Source organism: Orbicella franksi, chromosome 5, assembly GCF_964199315.1.
Source record: "Orbicella franksi chromosome 5, jaOrbFran1.1, whole genome shotgun sequence".
Taxonomy (NCBI): domain Eukaryota; kingdom Metazoa; phylum Cnidaria; class Anthozoa; order Scleractinia; family Merulinidae; genus Orbicella; species Orbicella franksi.
Genome location: NC_138149.1, coordinates 2158949 through 2182400, shown reverse-complemented (window position 1 = coordinate 2182400; position 23452 = coordinate 2158949). Strand labels below are relative to the sequence as shown.

General features: G+C 40.5%; 1 protein-coding gene across 1 annotated transcript in view; it reads left to right on the top strand.

Moving 5' to 3' along the window:
* The window catches only part of LOC145488509 (polycystin-1-like protein 2), a 44078-nt gene that overhangs the window by 17494 nt on the left and 3132 nt on the right, over window positions 1–23452 (top strand). Inside the window, exons 5-11 of the mRNA XM_081467392.1 lie at window positions 7053–7178; window positions 7822–8007; window positions 9117–9368; window positions 18292–19020; window positions 19440–19676; window positions 20386–21624; window positions 22832–23000. Of these exons, the coding sequence (XP_081323518.1) occupies window positions 7053–7178; window positions 7822–8007; window positions 9117–9368; window positions 18292–19020; window positions 19440–19676; window positions 20386–21624; window positions 22832–23000 (2938 nt within the window). The remainder of the gene's footprint in view (window positions 1–7052; window positions 7179–7821; window positions 8008–9116; window positions 9369–18291; window positions 19021–19439; window positions 19677–20385; window positions 21625–22831; window positions 23001–23452) is intronic.

The window sequence follows — 23452 nt, the reverse complement described above, 5'->3', positions numbered from 1 at the left end:
CCGTCCTTACGAGTGGCAGCAGGTTTTCCCCCTTTTTCGAACACCGCCATTGACATGTTTGGACCCTTGCGTATAAAGCTCAATCGGAAGACTCTGAAAGAAGCTCAAGTCGTAATATTCGCCTGCATGACAACAAGAGCAATTCACTTAGAACTTGTCAATGACAAAACATCTGATGCCTTTTTGATGGCGTTCCGTCGTTTCGCGAGCGTGCGTGGTCACCCGAGTGTTTGTTGGTCTGACTGTGGTACAAATTTTGTCGGTGCACAAGCTTACTTAAAGGAAATTATGCAGAACTGGAACATTCCCAAGATTCAAAGTGTTCTATCCGAGGATTTCTGTTGTGATTTCAAATGGCTATGGAATATACCTCACGCAAGCCATCAAAATGGTGTCGTGGAAACTCTCATCAAGTCTGTCAGACAAGGTGTCGATGGTACCTGCAAGAGTCAAGCCTTTACCGAAGAGCAATGAAGAACATTTCTGTCGGAGACAACCTACATCATCAACGGACGTCCTTTGTATCCAAGTTCTAACGACATCTGGGAACGTCCACCTATCACACCAAACGATATTCTCATGGGTCATCATCTCCCACTGCCTCAACCAGAATCTGAAGAAAGGGTCAACCCCAGACATCTTCTAAGAAGCACCCAAGATGGAGTGAACGAATTCTGGAAATGCTGGATGAGATACTTCGCACCAAATTTGTTACCACGAAACAAGTGGTTCCGAACCAGAGAAAATGTTGAAGTTGATGATTTAGTTTTGGAGTTGGACCCGAATCAGAAAAGATCACAATGGAAGCTGGCTCGTGTCGTTGCCACGTATCCAGGAAACGATGGCCTGGTCAGAAAGGCGAGAATCAAGACCCAGAATAGTGAATATGACAGACCAATCCACAAGTTGTGTCTCATAGCTACCAAAGAGGAACTGAACACTTAATTAAGCCTATTCAGAGAAACAATGAACACTGACGCTATTTTCTCATGCTACTCATCATTGAACACTATCACGTTGTAGTCGTTGCTCAATTAGAACTTATTAATTAGACCTAATTTCCGCACTGGGGCGGAGTGATTTGCATGTTCATTCGCGTGTAAAAAAAAAAAAAAAAAAAAAAAAAAAGTTCAATTAATTATCGTCGGTAATTGCGAAATCGCCTCGACCACGCGTGGCGGGAAAAACAAGTCATGTGACTTATGTTTTAAAAAGAAAATCTTATCATGTAACGGACATTCGAAGTCAAGTCAATCAACAGTCGCGAGCAAACATCAAGATAGCGATCAAAGGGATCCGACACCCAGGAACACAAATTGTAAGTTTCGAAATCGTTTGTCGCTTCGATTTAGAATGTTGTAAATAATAATTTATCTTGTAATTATTTCAATTTCAGTTGACTACGATGTAACCACGGACGCAACGAGCCGTGTCTCTAGTTCAAATAAATCTGACAACGTTTGATCCCTGGTGGGCTAATTTTCAAAGTAAGTAGCGCCTTTAACCGCAGGAGCGAACCACGCCTGATCTCGAGAGGCTACCCGGAACAAATGGTAGAAAAGACCTCCGAGAAGTTAAATATTAAGACAGAAAAGAAGCTCTAAAACACAAATCGAAAATTGCAGAAGGAACTACTGCCCTTTGTGTCGGGCAATTTCACTCAACCGTCAATACCAAACTTTGGAAAGCATAATCACGCTCAAATGGCACTTTCAAATACAAATACTCAGAGATATATTCAGGGAGCCACCCTTGATCTGTTATAGAAAAGGAAAGTCACTGAAACACGTGCTTGTAAAAGCAAAACAAAGGCTTTGAGCAACACTAGTAGCCACACAGCATGAGTCGCGCAGACTCATTTGTCATTAAATCAACCCCAGACAGTACAGTAATCGCCACCGGGCTTATTTCCAGTATTATTTGTACGACTAAGCTTTCAAATAAGCCAAAAGTAGCCTGTACACAACTTAAAAGGTTTTACGGGGTTATTTCCTCTCGATTTACACCTAATTAATTTTGTAATATTTTCAGACCATTACGCGATGTAAATTTCACAATAAACTTCACGCAAGCAACGGAGTTTATCGGTAGATTTTGTCACATATTTCACGGTTATTCAAAGAAAAACTTACATATTCCACATATCAACATTGCCCAAATCCATTTGCGATAAAAACGACGACGAAAAAGCGTTGATCTCTCTCAAAAATCGTTTTCTTGTACCTCGAAACAACTTTTCGCCATACATTTCCTTCTAGCGACCAGCAATGTTTGCCCCCTGACGATCCCAGAGTTCTTCGCGCAAACACGGGTATCCGATTACTGGCAACTTATTCATTCACAGAAGATTGACAGAGTATGGCTGAGAAGATATGAGGGGTTTCAACAGCTTACCTGATAAGGAACCGAAATCATTCAAGAGTATGGATATAATTTCATTGCAGGTTTCTTTAAGTCCATTGGGTTACGGGTTCAACAGAGAAGAATAAGAGAAAGGTTAGCAAAATTAGATCCCCAAAATACTGTCTTGAGATGGGGTGCGTAAATTCGCTTTGGCATCTGGATGGACATCACTTTCTGATCCGATGGAAAATACTAATTCGGCTGTATAGACGGATTTTCTCAGAGAATAATGTTTTTGAAATGTAGTGCCAACAATAAAGCAGAAACAATTCTTGAATTGTTTCTGGATGCCGTTAAGAGAGACGGAGAATTTTGGCCTTCGAGAGTACGAGTAGATCATGGTGTTGAAAACGTTGGTGTGTGCGATACAATGGAGCAGGTTAGAAGAGAGGAGAGGGGCAGCTTCACTGCAGGGCCATCAAAACAACCAACGAATTGAAAGATTGTGGTGGAGGGATGTTTCCATTGTGCTTCCCACTTGTACTTTTACACTTTTTGTAGTATGGAATTGTCAGGCATCCTGGACACTGATAATTCAGTGCATCTTTCCACCTTACACTTAGTTTTTCAACCAAGGATAAACCTTGCTCTTTGCCAGTTCACTGAAGCTTTCAACCACCAAAATGTAAGAACAAAAAAAAAAAAACTGGTTGCCATACCAAGTGTGGCTTAATCATATGATGCAGCCTGAAAACGCCCTTTCAAATGGAAAGTCATATGATTTTGAATACTATGGTGATGATCCTGATGGTCCAACTCCATTGGACAGTGATAACAATGTTGTAGTTGAGGAAATTGACCTGGGACAACATGATTCAGTGCAGTCATTTGTATTGGAAAGGCTAGATCCCTCAAAATAATCAAGTCAAATGGGAGTAGACATCTTCCAAGAGGCTCTAGAACTAGTGACAGTTAAACTTGGGCAACTGACAATTGCATAATACTACATGCATAATACTACATGTTTTTAACTTTATTTTTATAACTATTTTATACTATTAGACGTTCTTTATTTTTAGAAATTGTATTTAGCAGGGCCCCTCTGGATACCAGCCACTGTGCTGAATGGGCCACCCTGCATAAATAAAGTTTTACCTTACCTTACATGTGTGTGGGCTGGGTAAAGGAGATTATGGCCCTTAAAGTATTTTGGCAACTCAATTCACAACAGAAAACCTACCCTGTATCAAGTAAATTATTTTCTCATCTTCCTTTTCATTGATATACAAAACTCAGAAACTGCTTGAATTACAGAATGCCTAACTTCTAGCAACACAACTAAACTGAAGAGAACTCCAGGCATTTGATAACTGCCATGTGCACTTCTCTGCCTTGTAGATTTTTCAGGTGCTTATCAAAACAGATGTTAAAATGTTGCAAGGTTAATTTGTTACCTCATTTTCAAAAGTACCCAGGACACAAGACTAACCTCTTGGTGCACTGGCGTAATGGCTACTAACAGGACTCATGTCACTAGCCAAAACTAACTTTGCACCAGCCAGCCTTTTTCATACACAGCTTCACTGACTTTTTTATAAGAGTGGTCAATCTTGAACATTTCTTGTTGCATCTAAAATGTTAATAATAATCACTGAGAAAATTTCACTCCCACAAACACGAATCCTGCTTTTCTTGAATATGCTTATGTTCAATCTCTGATGTACTTTTATCAGTGTTGCCATTTTCTTTTATCTCCCTTTAAAAGTTAAATATTTATCATATGCTTATTAAGGCAATTATTTCCACAAAATCCACTCATAGTTTCCCTGTTTTCATTAGTTTCTATTCTCTTCAGTTTTACTTTGTCAAGATAATTCTCAATTTTGTTTTCATCCAGTAGACCAGTACTCCATTCCATCATGATTGTCACAATGGCTAGTGAAAGTGCAAAATCTACTATTCAAAACTGAAATGTGTGGCTAGTTGGCAGTAGTGTTAGCCTTGAGCCCTGGGTACCCGATAATATTCACAACAAATTGGTGTCATGTTTCTCATAGAATATCAAGAAAAACATCGTTTTTAGGAAAGAAGTACCACATGTGGGTTAAATAATGCAAAACATGGGACAACAACATTGAAAAACTTAAAACACATCCCAATGTTCAATGATTGCTGTCTTGTAAAATGTAAAGGTTCTTATTTCAAAAATAACTTAAAGCCAGGTTTACACAAGCAGTTTTTGTGAGAAACATGTTTGACTGTGCACACGGCACAGCAAAAATTTTGTTTACAGTTCAAAGTTTAGTGTGCCAGTAATGATTGGACAGCAGAAATATGCACAATACCAAAGACCAATGTGGTAGCAAAATTTGCCACAGTTTATGTTATTTGCCACAAAAAGCTAGCACACACAGCTTTTAATAAACAAATATGTTTGTCACATAAAAATTGGTTAACTTACATCTACAAAAGCGGCAGTAATGGAATCTAAATTTTCGGTGTCCCTTGTGTCTCGGTTGTAGCAATGTCTCATTTACCTAAGCAGACTAATGGTTTGATCAAGAACTTCGACGTGCGCTTCTGCAACTTCTGAGTCAAAATTCTCAAAAATTATTTCCGTTTTATCCAAGATGTCTGCAAGAAACTTAGGAAACTCAACTTCTAACTCTAGTTCTCCTTCGCCCGCCATGTTTTCAGTGCTCTCTAGTGCTCAGTTACTCTCGTTCCTGTTGGCCGCGCTCGGCCCAGGAAGATTTCATCAATATTTCAGGTATTGGATTGAATCAATATTTCAGGTATTGGATTGCATCAATATTCGAGGTATTGGATTGAATCAATATTCCAGGTATTGGATTGAATCAATATTTTAGGTATTGGATTGAATCAATATTCCAGGTATTGGATTGAATCAATATTCCAGGTATTGGATTGAATCGTGAAAATTAAGAGATTGAATTGAACCAAAAATTTTATTTACCATTGGATTGAATGCCTTTTCTATCTTTAAATAAAACCGTTATTTAAAGGATTAAACATATATCGCAAGGATTAAATTTTGCTACAAACGGCTTGCCATACCAATCACAGTCAACTTTTAACGAGGCTAATTGTCAAGCAACCAATGAATGAGTTGCCAGTAATCAGATACTCGTGTTTGCGCGAAGAACTCTGTGATCGTTAGGGGGCAAACATTGCTAGTCGCTAGAAGGAAATGCATGGCGAAAAGTTGTTTCGAGGTACAAGAAAACGACTTTTGAGAGGGATCAACGCTTTTTCGCCGTCATTTTTGTCGCGAATGGATTTAGGCAATGTTGATATGTGGAATATGTAAGTTTTTGTTTGAATAACCGTGAAATAGGTGACAAAATCCACTGATAAACTCCGTTGCTTGCGCGAGGTTTATTGTGAAATTTACATCGCGTAATGGTCTGAAAATATTACAACATTAATTAGGTATAAATCGAGAAGAAATAACCCAGTAAAGCCTTTTAAGTTGTGGACAGGCTACTTTTGGCTTATTTGAGAGCTCAGTCATACAAATAATACTGGAAATAAGCCCGGTGACGATCGTTGTACTGTCTGGGGTTGATTTAATGACAAATGAGTCTGCGCGACTCATGCTGTGTGGCTACTAGTGTTGCTCAAAGCCTTTGTTTTGCTTTTACAAGCACGTATTTCAGTGACTTTCCTTTTCTATAACAGATCAAGGGTGGCTCCTTGAATATATCTCTGAGCATTTGTATTTAAAAGTGCCATTTGTGCGTGATTATGCTTTCCAACGTTTGGTATTGACGGTTGAGTGAAATTGCCCGACACAAAGAGTAGTAGTTCCTCCTGCAATTTTCGATTTGTGTTTTAGAGCTTCTTTTCTGTCTTAATATTTAACTTCTCGGAGGTCTTTTCTACCATTTGCTCCGGGTAGCCTCTCGAGATCAGGCGTGTATTGAAATTTTCAATATTCTCTTCACGCAAGCAAAAGAGAGTTTATCGGTAAATTTTATCGCTCATTTCACGGTTATTCAAACAAAAACTTACATTTTCGATGTATCAACATTGCCAAAATCCATTCGCGATAAAACAATGGCAAAAAAGCGTTGATCTCTCCCCAAAACCATGTTTTTGGGCGTCGAAACAACTTTTCGCCATACATTTCCTTCTAGCGAATTGCAATGTTTGCCCCCTGACGATCCCAGGGTATCCGATTACTGGCAACTCATTCATTAGCATATGGTCCTTGAATTCTGGAAAATTAGCAGAATACTGAAACTCAATTAGCGATGGCGCTTCTTAGACATCAATTTTTCTGCATGAAGGGAAATTACAGTAGAAGGTTGCATACAGGCTATACCTACACAGTGGCCTTGACATGCTTGAATTAGCAAATCAAATTAATTTGCACGTGATTATCTATATAATATAACTAATTACATTTTAATAATCAACTTTATCTATCAAGGGTAGCACCGAACAGTAGTAACTGAAAAAACCCTCGTATAAATATTTACAGAATAAAAAGATGAACTATTAAAAATTAAATAACATAGAATTATTATGATTATGATTATGATTATGATTATTATTATTAACATATCAGGAAATATGCTTTAAGTCCAATGCTGAACAATTATTTGTTTCTGGAATGTGCTGAAAAAATGTCTGTACAGAAACTCATCTGGCAATGTTCTCCCTACAATTTCTATAAATTGCAGATTCAAGACTCCATCATTGAAAAGATTGTCTCACTGCAAGTGAAAAGTCTTCCAGACCTTTTGCAAAGCTCCTCCATTATAGGGTCTGCTATTCAGGAAACAGAAACAGTGTCTGACACGTCACTGGTGAGAAAAATAAATGTTGAGGCAGGGTATAGCAGGAGGATGCCGGGTTGTGGTAAGGGGAGATGAACAGAAAAGGGGATTACCCTTTCCTGGTTTCTCTAAATATTTCAATCTCCAATATCTCACCTTGAGGAATATTGCATGATCACAGAATGCTTTAAGATCAAGCTTATTTCCCTCTGTTCTAACTAAATAATAATATTTATAGATGTTTTATCATTGCCATCCATGAATGTTCATTAATTTCAAGAAACATTTACTTTGATTGTTAAGTGCACCAGCTGGGTTGTTTCTGGCGTTTAAATATCCAGTTAAACAGTGGCATAAGCATTACATAAACATTATCCCATAAACACTATCCCATCATTTCAACTATATGTTCAATGTTTCTTAGCAATGGCCCTGATGACAACCACGATTTGGGTCGTCACGTCCCACTTGATGCGCTTACATAATCTTTAAGTTTTGATCAATGTCTCGAATTGCGAGTTTGGGACGTCTGTAAAGAGAGAATCATACTCCGATATCAAGTCAGGCATGTGTAGCCATTGTTAGTTACAACAGGCTGTGAAAAGCTATTGTAGCCTCAGATTCAGCCAAGCAGATAACAACTTATTCTGCTGATTACACTTTATTTTGATAGGGATCCTCATTGTCTGCTATTGATTCAATGGCATCATTCTTATGGAACGCTACTCAAGCAAAAGATGTGGTCAAGATACCGCTGGTCACCCAATCTGCAGAAAACTTAGGTTTCTGTCTTAACAGCTTGCTGAAGGCAGGAGCAGTCATTGCATCAGGCGATGTTCATTCTGATCTTGAAGAAAAGGTTAATATTCACCGTCTTGTATTTCTAACGGGTGTCAATTGTTACTTCATTGAAATGTACAGGGACACACTTTGATCTATAACTTCGATGATAATTACCTAACTTGCATTTTTCAGTAATAATTAAGTGACAAATTCTTACACTAACACTCCTTACATGCACAGTGGTTAAATTTTCCCCAACCTTGGCACTGGTTACATGTTTTCCCACACATGACTTGCCTTACATGTTTTAATATTCCTATGTTTGGTGCTGGTCACATGTTTTCCCACACATGACTCAGCTTTCATGTTTTCCCATGCTTGACACTGTTTATACATGTTCTCCCACACAACTCGCCTTACATGTTTTCCTATGCTTGGCACTGGTTACGTGTTTTCTTACACATGACTCGCCTTACATGTTTTCCCATGCTTGGCACTGGTCCGACATGTTTTCCCACACATGACTCGCCTTACACATTTTCCCAAGCTTGGCACTAGTTACATGTTTCCCCACACATGACTTGCTTTACATGTTTTCCTATACTTAACACTGGTTACATGTTTTCCCACATGACTCACCTTACATGTTTTCCTATCCTTGGCACTGGTTACATGTTTTCCCACACATGACTCGTCTTACATGTTTTCCCAAGCTTGGTACTAGTTACATGTTTCCCCACACATGACTCGCTTTACATGTTTTCCTATACTTAACACTGGTTACATGTTTTCCCACACGACTCACCTTACATGTTTTCCTATCCTTGGCACTGGTTACATGTTTTCCTACACATGACTCTCCTTACATGTTTTCCTATGCTAGGCACTGGTTACATGTTTTCCCACAGATGACTTAGCTCACATATTTCCACACACTTGGCACTGGTTATACGCATGTTTTTTCATTGCTTAGCTCTGAAGCAATCGCCAAGCCTTTCCCACCTTTCTACTTGTTATAGGTTTTGCAGCTGGTCACATGTTTTCCCAAGCTTGTCAGCATCTGCTTCAGTTTTTTTATCTTTGCCTGGATTGATTCATTGTGTAAATTGTTGTTTTTCTTGTGATAATGGTTGACCACATGTGAGTACCTTGGAGTTTGATTTAGAAAACAATTCTTTTTTTTAGGGTAAACAATTAGTCATGAGATCCATTGACATCCTCAGCTTAGTTGGAGATGCAGTGCTGGCCCTAAGGGTTCCAGATGAAGAAATGATATCGATTGAGACAACAGGACTGACCATGACCTTAGGACGCCATAGCCTGGATAAACTTGTAGCATTAAAAATTGGAGATAAAGATGCTGGATTTTTTTTGCCGGCTGAAAAGAAAGCATTGGAGTCCAACGGAACACAAAGAACAAGTTTTGTGGACACTCAGGTATGCATATTGTATCAAGCAACAGATGATGACCATCCCGAGGGACACAAGCTTTACTTACTTCTGACATTTCTGAGAAGTTTGGTTTGAGTTGTTTCCCTTGACTACATCTCAAGAAACACTGAGAAACTTATTTTGTTCCGTTCGTGACCCGAAATAAAGTGTACAATATCCACAGTAGTAAGATATTATTAAATTATTATCAAATTATTATTAGTAGTACTTCATGGAGTTTCAGAAAGACACTAAACAGAATGTTTTTTGAGTAGCACCATGGCCTTGCACGTGGTGTTTAAATCTAGGTACATTTCTTTTGTATTGTAATGACGGATTTGACTCCTTATTGAAAGCTCTAGATCTCTTTCCTAATTTCCCTGACAACAACTAGCTTTGTTTCCCCTCGGACTGACAAAAATGTTTTTACAAGGTTATATATTAATAGAGTTAGGGACCAGGCTGCCTGAAATAACTAAAGAATTAAAAAAGGACAGGGAGCTAGGTCTACAAATATTATATGCCATACATTTTTAAACACAAGTTAGTATTTTTGTATTTTATATTTTATGTGTTAGTGTTGCCAATTAGCTATTTTTAGCTAAATATCTCTGACGCATTAGTTAAGTCTATGTATGTATGTATGTATGTATGTGTGTGTGTATGTCTGTCTGTCTGTCTGTCTGTCTGTATGTATGTATGTATGTATGTATGTATGCATGTACGTACGTATGTATGTAAACAGGATATCTCATATGGGACACCCTTTAAGAGTGTGTCCATGAGAAAACCAGGCAGGAGGTGACACAGCTCAAATCACCGATTTCGCTCAAACTTGCCACAAATGTGGGGTTTGGTGAGTGAATTGTTGTGGGAAAAAAAGTAGGTAAAAATATTTTATTCCCTTCAAGTTACGGGGACCCCCTGCAAAAATGGCCATTTGACACTAATTTATGCATATTTAATTAGCCATCTTTGGTTTAGTATTTCTACAACAAGAAAAACCATGTGAAAAGGAGATCCACTGGATCATGTTCTACTGTACAACTATCAGTCTGAGAGCACAGATATTCATTTCAACTGGGTAATTTGACTTCTCTCCGTGGCTTCATCTTAAGTAAGGTACATATTTTGTAGTGTTGTGAATAGCCTCTAATTGATGGCAAGTATCTGCCATGGGCAAAACCAAATACACATTATTCTAACCTGGATACTGAGAGCAATCAATAAAGTTCTCAAAAAAGCCATAAAATGTTTAGGGACTTCAATATTTTTTTCTCTGCTGGCGTACTGTTTACATACAAGTTTACCATTTATGGCCATTTCATGAACATCCACTAAAACACAAAAAGCCATTTCTCTGTCTTAACCTAACTCGAAATCAACAAGAAATATCAAGCTAAGCATTTTCCTATCGATTACGAGTAAAAATTTGGTGAAAAGAAGCGCTTGGGACACTTCTTTCAAATATTTCGTAACTTTACAACAAAATGTATGTATAGTACGCAGCTCTTACAAGGTCTCTCCTGATTGGCTCGATCAAACAATCGGAAACAATAGGGTACTTAAGATTCAACACGGCAGACGATAATCGCGAAGCGCGAAATTGAACAGATTGAGTTGTTTTGGAGCGGTGTGTTTTCCTCTTCAGTTTTTAAAAGCCTGGCAACGGTTAATCTATGAACAAAGAATTATAACAGGTTTGCATCACGTTTCCATTTGGGTGTTTTTGCGTTTTGAGTGCAGATTTTCTCCAAGCATTACACGTTAAGGGCCCATTAACCGATCTTTTCGAGCCGTTGCTAAGGAAAATTTAGTCTCATCTAACCTCCTCATTTTTAGTTAGTTCAGAGTTATTTCATGTGTTTCAACTTTTTCATGACGAGTAACACTAGGATGACGTCATCAGGCCATGCCCATCGTCATGTGACTAATACAGAAAAAATGCAAAGGCTCTCAGGCAAATTACTTTCTCGGGATTTTTTACATTGATTTAATATTTTAAATTAAATCCTCATTACGTTATGCATCGATTTTGTTTCATTTCTAAAAGGTCAGATTTTGAGAGCATTTCAAAATATTGAAAAATTTGTAATTTTCTGCAAAAAGCATGATTTCGAAAAAGGAATGCATAGCTATGTTGCCAACGTTGGCTTTATTGGAAATTCGTCGAAAAGGGCTGGATTTAATAAAAAACCGCGTTTCCTTTAGCATTTAAAGAAACCGGAAGTGCGCGCGATATCTATTGGAAGTTACCCTATCAGCGCATGCGCAATTTACACTACCAGTGCACTTCGGTAAGATCAGACAAAGCCACACAGAGTTAGTTTTTCTCTTTCTATTGTTCTTGTTTTTCTGTCTTTCTCTTATTTTGTCTTTGCTTGTACTTTTTTACTTTGCATTTTGCGAAACACAAAGAAAAACATCTAAAATGTATGCGAATTTGCAAGTTTTTGAGTACTCAGGTTGACGTAAGTGACCGGAAGTGAAATTTCACCTCTTTAGCAACGCGCGCGAGTGCGCGCATGAATCGGTTAATGGGCCCTTAAGAATTGAAGCAGATTATTTCCCACGAATTATCAAAACAGCTCTAAATATTTTAATATTTAGAGCTAAGTTTAAAAACTTATTTGCAGATAATTCTTGCAAATGTTAACCAGAAGTATTATTTTAGTTTAAGTAAGCTTACATTGGGAGTACAAACATAGTAGAATTTTAAGCTATTGATGGGTCTGTTTGATCAGAGTGACCTTATTTAGTTTTACCAGATTTGACTGTCTATTTTATTTGTTATTTGATTTGTTTACAGCAGTTTTCAATAACTGAGTGTCGTAAAACCAAAACTAAACAGTTACTCATCAGTTAGACTAATCAGCCAATCTAAAACCATAGCAAAACCAAAACCTTATTATTGCCTGATTACTTTTGCCACTCAATTGAAAACCACTCTATTCTATTTAACATTTAATTTGTTTTCTGGTTCGGTCTGTTTTTTGTGATCAAATGCCCTTGTCCCTACGTACTAAGCTGGGCGTTAACCAAGGCATTTTCTCATGAATAGAACTGAAATTAGGTGAAGTAAATTTGGAGTAACTTTGTACTGTTAAGTTTGATGCAATGAATTAATTTTAAAAATGTGATAAGAAACCAAGGAAATATAAACGAAGCTGCTTAAGCTTAGCTTTTGAACTGTTTTTTCTAAATAGAGACCTGATGCAATATTAGCATTCCATAGACATAATGTTTCGGGAGAACAAAACCTAAGGTGGGCAGTAACATGATTGTATTCAGTGAGGGATGCTCCACGAGTATTTTGATGTCCATCATTTCCAATATTTTATATAGCAAATCCCCTGCATTTTCATTTGGTGGGATTTGGTGGGATTTGGTGGGTTTCTGACATGGACAAACTAGTTTCATGTCTGCCAGTTGACTCTGGTGCCCTGGGGTTTGAGGGATTGGATATGGGGACTTTGCAGATGAGCTCCCAGTTGAGGATCTTGGAGGATCTTCTTTCCTTACCATCACCACAACTCCATCTTCAAGACTATCTTAATTTTATTTCTCACTTTATCATTATCATCTGTTCTCATCACGCCAGTAGGCGCATAAGGCTGCCATGCTCTCAGTCCAACACTGTCCATTCTGCACACCTAGCCTTGTTACTTTGTTTCTACGCAGTCTTTCTTCCAAGTGATCTCAGTTCTCCTTCTCACCCTTTTTCCTTCTGGTACCTATCCCAATGCTGTGAAGTAGTCAGTCATTTCCACCCTCTCTCCTAAGTACTTGTCCTAACGAATTCTACCTTCTACGTTGTACCTTGTAACTTACGTCATTCTCCTATCTCATTTAGTGGATGTTTTTAAAATTGTTTTGAAGGGGGGGCATGTATACACTGTTCATCAGTCGTTGATTTACTGGTGGTTGTCGAGAAGTTATTTTCAATTGGCAGTTGTAAAGCGTTTAAGTGACCGTTCCCGTTGTGGACAGGTGGCTGTTGTGAATGTATGGACTGTCCGCTGGGACAACAAAAAGTGGCTGTTGTTAGAGAGGGGGCCGTTAGTGGAGGTTCAACTGTAATCATGCTGTTGTTAGGTGTTGTAATTGCGCCCTGAACACCTCACTGACTGGCAAACAGTGTTAGGTACTTTTCCATGTCGATGTTAACGTATTCCAGTACTAGCGCTACAAATTCATTAAATTGCAGTCCAACCTTTTCCAGCAATTCTATCTTGGATTGTATCATTAAGTTTCCCGAGAATTTCATCCTTTCTGAGAATTGGATTGATTCCAATTACCTTTAACCTTTTCCAGTATTTCCACCCACTTGTTTCTTAAACTGTCCAATGTTTCTTTTTGGCTTATCCAAATGATCAGACAATACCAGATGAAAGTTTTCCAAGAGCATGTATGCTCCCTTTTTAAAACCAAAGGCATTAGATAATCTCTGAAAAGAGAGCTATGCTCTATTTCAAGAAACCATTCACAAGAGATTAGTTCCTCGGTTAGAGAGAAATTTTCCTTTGCTTCGCTATGATGGCAGGCAATTTAAAGCCAGTTATAGCGGCCAGACAACACAAAGCTTAGAAACATTTAAATGCCTAGGGTTGTCCAGGTGCGTCAAAAAGCCCGCCAAAGTGCTTGATGGAAGTCGAGTCAAAATAAATATAATATAAAACCGGCATAAATCAAGGCAAACATGAAAGAAAAAAAACACAGTATCTTTAACACTGTTTGAAAAATACAGTAAACACAGTCAACTATTAAGCGGCCACCCCTCAGTGTCAGGCGGCCTGTGTAATTTATCGAAGTCCTGAAATTATTGTTTGTAAACGACTGCAAGAAAACCCTATTAACCGGCCACCTATATTAAGCAGCCGCGGCCACCTTTTGGTCATCCCAATTTGAAAGCCGGAGAGCGGCCATCCAAAATTTAATACACGTATGCAGTTTGGCGAAAAGGCGATGAAAGATGGCAGTCTGTGATAGGGGTAACCCGAAAACACTGACCCCCGGTCCGCGGACCCCCACTATGGACCGGGTCCGCAGACTACCTGTGGACCGGTCCACGGACTCCCCCTACGAACCCCCTCTACGGACCATCCCCCAAAATATAATAAAAATAATAAATAAATATTTCAGTTGCGGGTTGTCTAATAGATTACTCGTGACGGCGAAATTTCGAACGTTACATTGTGCAAATGGGCAGGCCTGGATTCAGGCTTGGGTGCAATTTATATAATTACACATTGCCATTTCCTTTGCTTTGGCCATAAAGTATACGAAAGATGCGTACGGGGAAGCCTCCGGGAAGCCTCAAAATTTGTGTTCTTTCCCCTCTGCCATTTTGTTTAGCCCATCCTCCCGTGGGCTCGTGAACTCGTTCCAGGCTTCACAATTTACTCAGCGGAATATCAGATACAAAGAAGAATAAACGGCCTAAAAATATATCTTCCATAGCCAGATTGAGCCAAAAATGGAAGGTAAGAACTTTCCTTTTTAACATTGGCATCTCCTTACGCTGAAAACGGCTTTTAGGCAATTTCTTTTTGGGAGGGGGGGTGGGGTGTTAAAAACCCAAGTCTGTTACATTTGCACAGTGTAACACTCGAAAAATCACCGACACGAGTTTGAATCTATTAGACAACCCATAAGTGAAATCTTGATTTATTATTTTTACACTATTTTGGGGTGGTCCGTAGAGGGGGTCCATAGGGGTAGTCCATGGACCGCTCCGTAGGGTAGCCCGCGGACCCGGTCCATTGTGGGGATCCGCGTGTTTTCGGGTTGCCCCTGGGATAGGAAGTGATGACTAATAACATCATCCAAGCACACATTTATCATGATTGTCTTGACGTGATTCCGTGTCCAACAAGGGCAACAGGGCAACAGGGCAATAAGGGCAACATGGGCAACAGGGCTACAGGGCTACAAGGCTACATGGGCAACATGACTACATGGCTAAAGAGCTACAGGGCTACAGGGCTACAGGGCTAAGGGCAACATGGGCTACAGGGCTACAGGGCTACAGGGCAACAGAACTACAGGACTACAGGGCTACAGGGCTACAGGACTACAGGGCTACAGGGCTAAGGGCTACAGGGCAACAGGACTACAGGACTACAGGACTACAGGACTACAGGACTACAGGGCTACAGGGCTACAGGGCAACAGGACTACAGGACTACAGGACTACAGGGCTACAGGGCTACAGGGCTAAGGGCTAAGGGCTACAGGACTACAGGGCTACAGGGCTACAGGGCAACAGGACTACAGGACTACAGGGCTACAGGGCTACAGGGCAACAGGGCAACATGGGCAACATGGGCTACAGGGCAACAGGGTTACAGGGTTACAGGGCTAAGGGCAACATGGGCTACAGGGCTACACGGCAATAGGGTTACAGGGCTACATGGGCAACTTGGCTAAATGGCTAAAGGTCTACATGGCTACAGGGCTACAGGACTACAGGGCTACAGGGCTACAGGACTACAGGGCTACAGGGCTACAGGGCAACAGGGCAACATGGGCAACATGGGCTACAGGGCAACAGGGTTACAGGGTTACAGGGCTACATGGGCAACATGGACATCATGGGCAACATGGACAACATGGGCAACATGGACAACATGGCTATAGGGCTACAGGGCTACAAGGCTACAGGAACACAGGGCAACAGGGCAACATGGGCAACATCGGCAACATGGCTATAGGGCTACAGCGCTCCTAGAACACAGGGCAACAGGGCAACAAGGGCAACATGGGCTACAGGGCTACAGGGCTACAGGGCAACAGGGTTACAGGGCTACATGGGCAACATGGGCAACATGGCTACAGGGCTACAGGGCTAAAGGGCTACAGGGCTACATGGGCAACATGGGCTACATGGGCAACATGGGCAACATGGCTACAGGGCTACAGGGCTAAAGGGCTGCAGGGCTACAGGGCTACAGGGCTACAGGGCTACATGGGCAACAAGGTTAACATGGGCAACAGGGCAACAGCGGCAACCGCGCAACAAGGTTAACATGGCATGGGCAACAGGGCAAAGAGGGCAACAGGGCAACAAGAGCAACAAGGGTAAGAAGGCAACATGGCCAACTGGGCAACAAGGGCAACTGGGCAAATCTTCATCCTTACTTGCATGGAGCATTTTCTATTTCAAGAAAGTAACAAAGAATTTCAAGGCTAAACTAACTTAAATCAACCTATGCATTCGACCTACGCTCTTGATATCCTTTCCCATCAATTTTTTTTTATATTACCTTCTATATTTATTTCTTGGTATTCATTTCTTAATATTTCTTTAATTAATCCACTTCTTGTTGATTATTTTTTCATCCTAAAACTACGTCAACCAATCAGAGCGAACCTTGTAAGAGCTGCGTACCGCCTGAATGTATCTTAAGGCCCGGTCCTGAAACGCCGCTCCACTCATGTGCCGAACCAAACTTGATAAAGTTCGACTTTAGAGCGACTTTGGAGCGACGGCTGGTTCAGACGGCGTACTTGCGTCGAACTCAATTCGGGAAGCCGGAGGTAACATTTTTCGACGCGAAAATATGCGCTCTGAATTCACGAACTCTGTCCAAATAGAAAAGCTGTGACTAACATTTCGCTGTTATCATGCTGTTATAGCAATATTTAGGGAAGCAAATTCAAACTCAAGGTTCAGTGTTTGTATTTAGACAGGTTTTCGCCCGGTTAAATCGACTTGTTAAAGGGAAATCTAATAAGCTGGGCTATTTTCACGAAGAAAAAGCAAAAAAATGAATTTGCGCTAAAGAAACTCGCTTATACAGTCCCATTTCTCATAAATCGAAGGCATCCTGGTATTTTGTTGTCTATTTTTAGCGACGACTTTGAGCTTCATGGATGACTGGTCACGCCACTCAATTTTGAGCCAATCACGAGTCCCGTTATATGAAAAATACATTACAGTAATTTATGCATTAGGTTCGACACATGAGGAGAACGCCGTATGAATCAGCTGCCGCTCCAACGTCGCATACTGCGACAGACCCTGCCGAATTTAATGTTGTTTGCCGCACCAAATACGTAATTTCCGTAGCTAGGGGGACTGCAGCCCCCTCGCCCCCCCCCCCCCCCCCCCAGCTTGTACGCCTATATGCTTTAAGATATAGCTCCGAAAGTATTTGAAAGAAGTGTCTCGTAATCGATAGGAAAATGCTTAGATTGATATTTCTTGTTGATTTCGGGTTAGGTTAACACAGAGAAATGGCTTTTGTGTTTTAGTGGATGTTCATGAAATGGCCATAAATGGTAAACTTGCATGTAAACAGTACGCCAGCACAGAAAAAAATACTGAAGTCCCCAAACATTTTATGGCATTTTGAGAACTTTATTGATTGCTCTCACTATCCAGGTTAGAATAATGTGTATTTGGTTTTGCCAGAAGCATATCACCTATTCTAGGTGATATGCTTCTGGTTTTGCCCATTGCAGATATTTGCCATCAATTAAAGGCTATTCACAACACTACGAAATATCCACCTTACCTAAGATGAAGCCATGGAGAGAAATCAAATTGACCAGTTGAAATGAATATCTGTGCTCTTAGACTGATAGTTGTAGCACATGATCCAGTGGATTTCCTTTTCACATAGTTTTTCTTGTTGTAGAAATACTAAACCAAAGATGGCTAGTTAAATATGCATATTTAGTGTCAAATGGCCATTTTTGCAGGGGGTCCTCCTAACTTGAAGGGAATAAAATATTTTGACCTACTTTTTTGCAACAATAATTCACTCACCAAACCCAACATTTGTGCCGAGTTTGAGGGAAATCGGTGATTTTAGCTGTATCACCTGCTGCCTGGTTCTGCCTGGTTCTGCCTGGTTTTCTCGCGGACACACTCTTAACGTTATTAATGCCGGACAGTTGATGAAAGTTTTTGTCCTTTTTGCAGATGCTATCAATCCCATTCAATCCTTACACCTGGGACAGTACTGAGCAAAGAGTCAACTCTGATGTCTTAGCTCTGGACTTAAAAGATGACACACGCAAGCTGATCAAAGTATCAAATCTCTCAAACAACGTTATCATCGTTGCACCATTACAAAACCAGACGGTCTCCTTCGAAAATGGGCCGTATTTCAGCCAGAATGATTATCTGCGTTTTCATGTAATTGATGTTGAGTACGAAAATACCCTGATAATGATGGAAATCACGCCTACTGAGGCAAATACAAATCTGTTTGTGTACTTGCGATATGGTCAGCGGCCAACCACCCAAGAGCATGACCTCAATGCCACTGTCTCGAAGAGCGAAAAGTGTGTTTGGTCACCAGGTGCGCGTGGCAGAAAGGATGGCAAAACTAAATGTTCCCAGCTAACGAGTCCAATAGAAACTCTCGCCAAGCGACCAGGGAAGTACTTTCTTGGAGTGCAAGGCTATAACAGAAGTAGAACAAACTCTCACAAGAGGGAGAAAAGGTCATGTTTCAGAAATAGACGGCAAAAGCGTTCATGTGTCGAGGTCAAGGACCCCCCACCCAGTTCCCGTCAGGACGAAAATGTGACTGTGGTGCCAGTATACGATTCTAAATCGGATCAAAACTATACTCTGAGGGTAGCCCTTGGGAGCTGTGTCTTCTGGTCAGAGGAGAGGGAAAAGTGGATAGCAGAGGGCTGTCGGGTGAGTGGTATAAACGTTCTTCAGTCAGGTCTCATTTGTCATTTTCAATTTTGCAATCTTGTGATCTTTAGAAGCCTCAGCTTCTGAAATTCTGATATGAAAGAGTACTCCGCGGCAACTCTCCAGGGCATTTAATAGTTTTCGTAATTTGACGCAGGCTGTAGCACTCTAGTGCTTGTTTACGACAAATTTGCCTTCTATGAACCAATCCGAAATGAAGTAATTATTTCAAGTTTGTGGTGAAATTCTTTTTATGTTGAAATTTTTAACAGACTGTCAGAGAAAAAAATAATTTTGATAGGACGTTTTACAAGCAACGTGATCAGCTTTTGCTAGCCTACGTACTACAAATGATAATGTGGAGAATTTTAAATGATTTAATTTAATTTCGATTTCTTTTTCCGTTTATTTTTTACCAGGTTTTATCAGCAACATACAACGGATTTATTAATTGTTCCTGTAATCATCTGACTTCATTTGGAGGATCTCTTTTGATTAAACCGAATCCCATTGATTTTGACAAGGTCTCAGTGGAGTTCAAGGATCTACAAGAAACTGGAAACGTTGCAGTTATTGTGACGATCTCTGTAGTTCTCCTGTGTTATATTGTCGTGCTGCTTATCGTCAGAAAAGCGGATAAAAAAGACGCCAGAAATGTAAGCATTGATGATGACAATTTCTTTCAATAGAGCGCATAATTACAGTCAAGGCTGTAGTCTTCCTTATGGCCCTACATATGAAACTAAGTTACAACATGACTTATTACAGGAAGTTTAACCATATCGATTTATAAGAATTAATGTTGGGTTCAACTGTAAAATCCGCTGTTTTGAACATTTTACAAACTTGCCGGGTTCTACCCTGGAATCCAACGATTTCAGTTCAACAGTTTTGGAATTCATACAAATGTAGCTTGTAAAAAAAGTGTTTTTGTCCTGCCGAAACGCCCGTACATATTTCTCATAAGAAAACCCGTCCATGCGGCCACCATGTTAATACGGCCAACGATTACGTTCTGAAATCCCAACTTACAACCAACCAAATACGCATTTGTTTTTTTTTGTTGTTGTTGTTGTTGTTTTTTTGTTAAACAAAAGAAAAAATATTGAGCGATTCTCTTGTTTATTCAAACGCCTGTAACATGTCATTGACCTCTGTCGTTAACAAATCAAACACAATTTCCTTCACAAAGATGTCACTTAAAATAGATCCCATTAATGCTGTGAAATTTTCATGGCCCGTTGGTGACCGTTTTAACGGGGTTCCAGTTTATTCGTTGTTATCATGATCTTAGCTTGAGCCGTTAAAACTTCAGGTCTAGTATCTCACAGCACATATATTAATGAAATCCACTTTGATTCCTAGACTAGTCTGCCAGTGCATCTACCCTCCACAGCAAGCTGCTCACACATCTATCGGATAATCATTTCCACGGGCGTGTGGAGAAATTCAGGTACAACAGCTAAGGTTGCCATGGAGATATACGGTAGTGAAGGAAGCAGCGGAATTATTCAGCTCAACTTAGACGAGCCTGGCGTGGATAATTTTCTCTTTACTCGTGGAAACACGGATGTGTTTGTTCTTAATCTTAGTCAGTCTCTTGGTACGATTCAGGCAGTGCGAATTGGTCATGACAACTCTGGGGAGAGCCCTTCCTGGTTTCTAGAAGAAATCGTTGTCATTGACGAACAGGTGAATCACGCTTGGGCATTTACCAGCAGCCAGTGGCTTGCCCTGGAGCGAGAAGACGGTCGAATTGAGCGAATCATTGAACAGGCGCCAAATGAGGGCACTTTTAGACACGAGATGCTAAAGCGTTGGTGGAGAGGTCTGACTGAAACCCATCTTTGGGTTTCAGTTCTAGCGAAGCCGAGGAGAAGCCGCTTTACAAGAGTACAGCGAGCGTCCTGCTGCCTGTCAGTGCTGCTTACAGCCATGTTTGCTAACGCGATTTTCTATAAGTTGGAAGGTAAATCTGAGCAAGTGCTACAAGTAGGACCCCTGAAATTCTCGTGGGCCCAAATCATTATCACTTTTAAAAGTGCACTTATCGTTGCACCCATAAACATTGTGACAGTATTCCTTTTTCAGAAAGGAGCAAGTGAGACTCAGTGCTGTCGTAAAGCGAAGTGGCTTACCTACCTGGCCTGGTTCTTCTTGTTTAGTTCTTGTGTTGTTTCTGCTTCGTTTACCATCTTCTACAGCTTGATTTGGGGAAAGAGCACCAGCGAGCAGTGGCTGACGTCAGTGCTTGTATCACTGGGGAAGGATGTGACAATTACAGAACCTGCTAAAGTGTTATTCATAGCGATATTCCTCGCCGCCATTGTCAAATGGAAAAAGAGTAGATCTGAAGGACGCCAAAGCCACGAAGCAGCTAAAAGTAGCCCCTCACAACAGCGACTGTGGAAAATGAAGCTATCTGAAGTGGAAGACATGAGGAAACAACAGCTAAAGAAAAAGAACTTGTCGATTCTTTACTTCGAGCTTGTCGTTTACGTCCTGTTCATCTTCATGGTGATGGTCATGTGTTATGGCAACCGGAATAGTTACCAATATCACATGACAAAGTCCATCCGGGATGGGTTACCAAACTTTGAAAAGGTAAGTACTGTCAACAATGAAACAAGTCTGGTTTAACTCCAAACTGAGTAAACATGTGGATTCGTTTGGTTTTTCATTTGTTGAGCTGTTCAGTTCAACGAGCAGTACGAACAGTAGGCATAATGTTTAAAACCAAAGCGAAATGTTCTTCAATTAATTCAACTAAGTTAGAGCGGTTTTCAATTGAATGTCGAAAAGTAAATTGGTTTTGTCGTATCATGCTACACGATTGGCTTAAAAAACTCGCGCCATTTTGTCATACATAACCAATCGAGACTCGCCCGCATATGTTTTCCCGCGCGTCGCGTCAGCTTCATGTATTTACTTCGATTATTGATTGGTTCGTTGGTCTGTGTCCCTTGTGACTGGCTTAAGTGATTACTTTGGTTTTGGTTTTACGATATTCAATTGGAAACCGGTCTATGCTGTTAGAGAGGTTTTCAATTGAGCATTGAAAAGGAACTGGCTATTTGGAATAATGCGGAATTAATAGTGATATTTTTATTCTGGAATAAGGTCAGTCGAACGCACCCTGAGAATGAGTCCAACCTATTTTAGAGCTTAGAACGTGGCGTCACAAGACCTGCGGAATGGAAGCGATTTCGGCTCGGTCCATACCCTTGGGGAAAGAAAGGAGCAAGTGAAATATTACCCCAGTATGGACCTCGTGTTAGTTCAATAACATTCGTATACCGTAAATCCTCGAATCAGCGCCCAGGGCGCTTATTTCAAATTTAGGAGAAGACGGGGCGCGCTTATTCTAGGCGGGGGGGGGAGGGGGGGGGCGCTTATTTAACTTTTCCCAAATCTTGGCCTGCAGATAATTTTTTTTAATACATCTGCGCGTAAACAACAACATAAGCTGTTTATTGACATAAAAAGCTGATGCTAAAGTTTAAATCGCGGCACTGTTAGTACTTCGTGTTCAACGTGTTCACTTAACGTGTTCACAAACTGAAACAATGTACAAATCTAAGCTCTACATGACGAAAACTATACATCCTTTGTTGTCTCATTACTCGCCCACAAAATGGGGGGGGGGGGGCGATGGGAGGGGGGCGATTATTCGAGGAGGCGCTTATTTTAGATTTCGGCCGTTAGGAGGGGCGCTTATTCGAGGGGTGGCGGGGGGGGGGGGCGTTAATTCGAGGATTTACGGTATTTACCGGTCCATTTACCTTTTCTCTTTCTCTTTTCTCTATGATAGGTTAACGATAAGGAGAAGCTCTGGAGCTGGTTAAATGACGCTTTTATCCCAGGTGTGTTTGCGGGCAGATGGTACAATGGCCAACAAGAGAATCAAACCGTGTACATTGGAGACAAGCACTCAATCCTTCTTGGGATGGCTCGAGCTCGGCAACTAAGACTTAAACCGAGTAAGTTTTAGTCTCAAAGCACAATGTTTTGCAATGGCAATAATCGCCACTTTAATTGTATCCGGAAGAAAGTGCATACAGAGGCTCAGATAATGGCTAATCCATGGCGGTCTTAAAGGAGTTACGTCTCGGTTTGCGCATCTTGACAAGTTTTGCCTAAATATTTTAAGTGCGTCCTTTGTAATCCGTTTTAATCTTTTCCATCCTTTACCACCCTTGTTCCTTTACTGTTTATTATTATCTCTTTGGTGTTTCTCTACTTTAATAAGCTACTAGTATCCGGTTTCTTTCAATTTAAAGGTAATTTTGCATGTGGCCAAAATTACTTAAAATACCGTGATTGAGCTACTTCAGTCACTATTCTGTGAGCTGACGACAGATAAACAATAGCCTCCATTTGGCGCGGAAATACTCTCGGATATTTGTCCTTGGACATTATCTGTTCCGAGAAG